This window comes from Dendrobates tinctorius, unplaced genomic scaffold (genome assembly GCF_039654945.1).
Source record: "Dendrobates tinctorius isolate UK_male_01 unplaced genomic scaffold, ASM3965494v1 ptg000032l, whole genome shotgun sequence".
NCBI lineage: Eukaryota > Metazoa > Chordata > Amphibia > Anura > Dendrobatidae > Dendrobates > Dendrobates tinctorius.
The window spans coordinates 18,624,470-18,630,277 of NW_027361700.1; the positions used below are offsets into that span (position 1 = coordinate 18,624,470).

The 5,808-nt window shown below is 41.8% G+C and overlaps 1 protein-coding gene across 1 annotated transcript; it reads left to right on the plus strand.

The window, feature by feature from the left end:
* Positions 1-417: 417 nt before the first annotated feature.
* On the plus strand, positions 418-4,349 carry LOC141086464 (dickkopf-related protein 3-like). Its single transcript, XM_073572539.1, has 4 exons — positions 418-655; positions 1,428-1,602; positions 2,436-2,631; positions 4,207-4,349. Exons 1-4 carry the CDS (start codon positions 515-517, stop codon positions 4,262-4,264), a joined length of 570 nt encoding a protein of 189 aa, XP_073428640.1. The 5' UTR covers positions 418-514; the 3' UTR covers positions 4,265-4,349.
* The last annotated feature ends 1,459 nt before the right edge of the window (positions 4,350-5,808 follow it).

Sequence of the window (5,808 nt, forward strand, 5' to 3'; positions counted from 1 at the left end):
CCGAAAACATTTTTGCCACTTGTATTTTTATGTCCAATCTCCCATATTCGGCCTTGTCCTGAATGTATATGCTTCACAGCAAATTCCCGTTCGGCGTCCCCGCTCGGCGTCGTTCCCCGCTCGGCATCGCTGTGCTGATCGCTGGTGAAGCTGTCTGTGTGACAGCTCACCAGCGATCACATAGTGACTCACCAGCGATCCTGACACGTTGATATCGTTGTCGGGATCGCTGGTGAGTCGCTATGTGTGACTCCAGCTTTAGTAAGGGTGCGAGTGACACTAATGAATCCCCTGCAGGTTGCTATGTAATTGGGTTTGTTTTTCTACATGGTGGGAGATTGTTCTAGAGACTGAAAGAGGGGGGGGGGCAGTGATTAGGGTAAGCTGATAAATACTGATTGCCCCATTAGGTTAGCAAACAGATCGCAGGGTGTAGTGAGGGCGGGGGAGGACCCCACACCAAGTATATATTCTAGGTCACAGTCAACTGGGTGTCCCATCATTCGATATCACCATGAAGCTGCTGGTATCTCTTCTTCTCTCACTCCTTCCTTACACACATGCCTATATTTGGGCCTGGATGTTATCAATGCCATATAATAATCCTGAAGATGCAGCCGGTCTCACAAGAAGCCCGACAACCAAGGGATCCATGGTAAGTATTTTGTAATGGTTATTGAAATCCTCAGAACTTTGCTTCTACTATAATACTGATTTGCATGATTGTAGCAGAGCTGAAGTTGTCATCTGTTTCCTGGGTGCGTCACAATAATTATGGTAAATGACAAACTCGGCTCTGTTGCACTGGATGTATGTTATAGTTTTATAACCTTCTGGATTTATTCTCTCTTTTTTTTTTTTTTTTTTACTTTTACACTTTACATCATATACGATAATTCACTAGGGATAAATGTAGACGCCTAGTATTGCGGCTGCTGTAGCCTTATCCGTATATGTTAATGCAATCATCCATTGTACCATACAACTTCACCCTTATCCATCCATCTTAGTGCTGTGACTATTGTGAGGTGCTAAAAATGTTTCTCATAACAGGAAGTTTGCTTTGTGTAATGGGCACTAGACATGTTGCATAACACTTTCGACTATTAGTAACTTGTTCAAACACATAAAACTTAGTTAAAGGATGATTATAGTTGTAGAACTCTACAACTATATAGGCCACGTTCACATGTTCAGTATTTGGTCAGTATTTTAAATCAGGTCTTTGTAAGCCAAAACCAGGAGAGGAACAATCACAGGAAAAGTATAATAGAAACACATCACCACACTGTATTTATCACCCACTCCGGGTTTTGGCTTACAGATACTGATTGTGTGAACGTGGCCTTACTTGTAGTTTGTATACAGTGGTTTACAACGACATTGAGATATATCCCGATACCTGAAATTGATCCTTTTTTTTCTAGGTAACATGTGACCATGACCGTGGTTGTGCACGTGGCTTGTTCTGCGATCGCCATTTCGGTCTGTGTGTGGCACTACGTCATGAAAGTCAATACTGTCGAAAGGATTCCCAGTGCATTCGTGGCCTCGGCTGTATGTTTGGGCGATGCCAGCGTATTATACCAGTTGGAAATGAAGGTAGGATTTCATAGAATCATAGAATCATAGAATCGTAGAGTTGGAAGGGACCTCCTGGGCCATCTGGTCCAACCCCCTGCTCAAAGCAGGATTCGCTAAATCATCCCAGTCAGATGTCTGTCCAGCCTCTGTTTGAAGACTTCCATTGAAGGAGAACTCACCACTTCTCGTGGCAGCCTGTTCCACTCATTGATCACTCTAACTGTCAAAAAGTTTTTTCTAATATCTAATCTGTGTCTCCTCCCATTCAGTTTCATCCCATTGCTTCTAGTCTTTCCTTGTGCAAATGAGAATAAAGTTGATCCTTCTACAATGTGACAGCCCTTTAGATATTTGTAGACAGCTATTAAGTCTCCTCTCAGTCTTCTCTTTTGCAAACTAAACATTCCCAAATCCTGCAACCTTTCCTCATAAGACAGGGTTTGCAGACCGGTCACCATTCTTCTGGTCGCTCTTTTCTGAACTTGCTCCAGTTTGTTGATGTCTTTTTTAAAATTTGTAATAAGATTTGTTTTGTCATACGACATTACACTCGACTGAAGTGACATCACTGCTCCTCATATACATCTTATGTCTTAGTCCGGGATCACACATGCGAGAAACTCAGCCGAGTCTCGCATGTTAATATCCGGCACTGCTGCCGGGATCGGAGCGTGCGGCCGCATAGCAATACATGGAGCCGTACGCTCCGCTCCCGAGTGCCAGCGGCAGTGCCGGGTATTAATATGCGAGACTCGTGCGAGTTTCTCGCATGTGTGATCCCGGCCTTACAGACATAATATCACAGATAGCAAATTGTTGAATAATTGATGAACCGTTATTATTCTTATCAGGGTCCAGATGCCGTCAAGATAAGGATTGCTCTCCTTCTATGTGTTGTGCCAGACACCATGGAGAGATGATCTGCAAACGCAAGCTACCTGCTGGGGGCAGTTGTTATGTTCCAGAAGGGGGGTTAGCATTCAGCATCAATCAGCTGTGCCCTTGTGAAGAAGGACTGGTGTGCAGTTCTGTACACCCTTCTCGAGAGTGAGTACCAGTCATGCATAGCAATGCTATTATGCCATATATATATTATACCTTCCATAGATTTTCTTGTAAAGCAAAGCCAAACATGACGGGTTAGGTAGATGTGTATAACAAGAAAGAGCATGCATAGTGTATTGTAATATGGATTGCATTACTATTTGCCCTAAACCACATTTAAAAGGGATCCGCTTTTATTGACATGCACATATACACAAATACAATGTGATATATAAACATGGAATATCTATTTGAACAAAAATTGCCTCTTCTTTTGGCCACATCTCCTAAAATGACACAATTATAAAGTTATAGTACATGTTTTTTTTTGCAGTCTTGTAAGGCAAGGTTAACACTTTGCAGATTTTGTGCTGATTTTATGCTGAAATCTGCATCAAGTGTCCGCAAGTGTTTTATGCACTTAAAAGGCTTTTTACCACGAACAAAGTTAATTTGAAAGTTGATTTTAATCAATAGCTCTTCGAATAATGATGGTTTTCTCAATTGGATGTGTTTAGAAAAAATGTTCCTGTGCTGAGATAATCTTAGAAATGTGCCCCTGCTGTGTACTGTGTAATGGCTGTGTCTGACCGTACAGGAACATGGTCTGATCATACCACAGCTCCTGGGCGGGGGAGGAAGCAAAAGAGAATATAGACATTACAGCATGGGATCACAGCTGATTCTTTTTGACGTAAAACATTTCTCTGCCTGTTATTAAACAATGCTTTACCTCAGATTATTATCTGCTATCCCAACCTGTAATGTCTGTTACTTCTTTTGCTTCCTCCCCTACCCAGGATATGATTTATGATCAGACCTGCAAGGTCAGACACAGCCATTACACAGTACACAGCAGAGACACATTTAGAAGATTATGTCATCCAATTGTGAAATTTATTATTATTGATTAAAATGAATATTGTTTGTGGGAAACCTCTTTAATTGTGTGATTTTATGTGCAATTTTTGTTGCCGAAATACACAAAAGACAAACACCACAAAACAATAGCGTGTCAGGGATTTAACCTGTGGATTTAGGATCTCCACTGAATGAATGCGTAAAATCTGCCCCAAAAAGGTGCCTCTCTGTAACATCATGCAGATTTTAAGAAGCACAGCAAAGGCAATTTCCGTGCTGAATCCCTACAAAATTATAAAGCAGCACCTGGATGAGATTAAGTTACAAATCATCCACTTTATTGGTGCTGTAAAACGCAGCCGATTTTACTGTGTAAAATCTGAGCAAAATACAAAATGTGTAGGTTTAGAATTAAAGCAACAACACAGGGAAAAAAATGATATTCTACGTTAGGTCCGAAGATCATAGCAGCAAACATTTAGATACATTTTATAGCAGATAAAAAATGACTTCAGTTTATATTTGATGTGTTGTTTGCAAATTGGAAAATAGGTCTCTGTTGTAGAAAGAAAGGTGTTTTCATGGTATCACAAATGTAAAGTTACACCAACAAACAATAGCTTTCCCTAGCGCTCTATATCGGCATAGGAACTTTTATAGCCCGAATAAGATTTGTGACCTCTTATACTCATACCCCCTGTGTGTTTATTTCCGCAGGAAGGAATTTGTTTACAGTCCCAACACAGACTGGAAATGCGTGGTTCCCTCCCAGTGATGCCCCTGCTGTATGACTCTCCCTCCTAGACTCTGTAAATATCCTGTACATACAAATTATATAAATAAAGAGTTTTATTGTTTCACTCCGGTGTGCCATTCTTATTCAAAATCCTAAATCCAGCTGGTATTAGCAGGAGAAAGGTTCCACATGGTGGGCAACCTGAGATATTTTAGGAGCCATCTTTCTGTTTACCATCTTGCAGATGGGCTGGATTTTCTTCTAGCAGGTGCAGGCAGTATTCAAGGATTCTCATTTAGGAATGTACTACGTTTAAGGCTCAGTTCACATATCAGTGCTTCATGAACTCGCCACTGGTCTCTTCACCTGAACTCAACCTCCTCATAGGCAAATATGGATTCGAGACCAGTCCGTGCATTTGTATTTTTCAACCAAGAGACAGATATGTGAAACCAGCCTAAAAGAAATATTTTGATGGCATTGTTTAAACAAGTTGTAAGGCAATTGGTTAAACAGCAATTTTTTAATTTGTTATTATTAATACTTTAATTATCATTGGAATCTACCGTGTTTTTTGGACTATAAGACTCACTTTTTCCCCAAAATTTTTTGGGGAAAATGGGGGTGCATCTTATAGTCAGAATATACTTACAAATACTGTGGCAGCAGCAGCAGTATGGCAATTCTGCAGCGGTACCAGTCCGACGCTGCCAGGCGATGATCACCCTCCCTTCCCAGGCTGGTGCAGCAGTTTTGGCAGTGGTGCTCTTGGTGCGGGGGGCTCTGCCGGCATTTTGTGAAAGCCCCACACAACCATTTCTGCGATGCGGTGGCCTCCAGGAAAATGGCTGCCAGGGGCAGCGCATGCTCAGATTGAGATCTCGGCAACGAAATCATGTCCCAAGATCTCGTCTCGCGAGATCTTGTTGCAGAGTTCTCAATCTGAGCATACACCTCCCCCAGTGCCCATTTTCCCGGAGGCCATCGCATCACAGCAATGGATATGCGGGGCCTCCGGGCTTTCACAAGATGCCAGCGGAGCCCCAAGCACTATCGTCGAACCAGCCTGGGATGGGATTTCCCGGAAGCCACTGCACCTGCCTGGGACGGGAGTCATATCGTCGGACCCCTGTGACCCCGCTCCACCAGCGCTGCTGATCCCCCTAAGGGTGAGCTGAATTCAGTCTGTAAGACGGACCTCCATTTGACACATTAATTTTTTTCCCTATTTTCCTTCTGAAAATTTGGGGTGCGTCTTATAGTCCAAAAAATACGGTATATAGGCATAATATTAATTCCAATGGTTAAAGACTTGTTCCAAATGTTTTAATCTGCATCATATTTGATTGACTGATGTTTCATAGCCTGTTTATACAGGCAGACCGCACGTCAGATGCACACAGTGATCAGTAATAGGTCGCTCAGTGCACATAGACTGAGGGGGACTGAAAAAGATAAAAAAAAAAACAGATCATATTTTTAAAAAACATACGGTACTTGTAACCCTCTTTCTCCATTCATTAAATGAAAAAAAAAACTAGCAATTTTATTGCTACTCTCTAAAATAAAAATCAGTCTTTGTT

What these genes read in the sequence shown, in the direction of transcription:
- LOC141086464 (XM_073572539.1), top strand. Translation starts at nt 515, where the DNA reads ATGAAGCTGCTGGTATCTCTTCTTCTCTCACTCCTTCCTTACACACAT. An exon ending in CGACAACCAAGGGATCCATG is followed by an intron (nt 656 to 1,427) that starts GTAAGTATTTTG and finishes TTTTTTTTCTAG; the next exon opens with GTAACATGTGACCATGACCG. An exon ending in TCTGTACACCCTTCTCGAGA is followed by an intron (nt 2,632 to 4,206) that starts GTGAGTACCAGT and finishes TTATTTCCGCAG; the next exon opens with GAAGGAATTTGTTTACAGTC.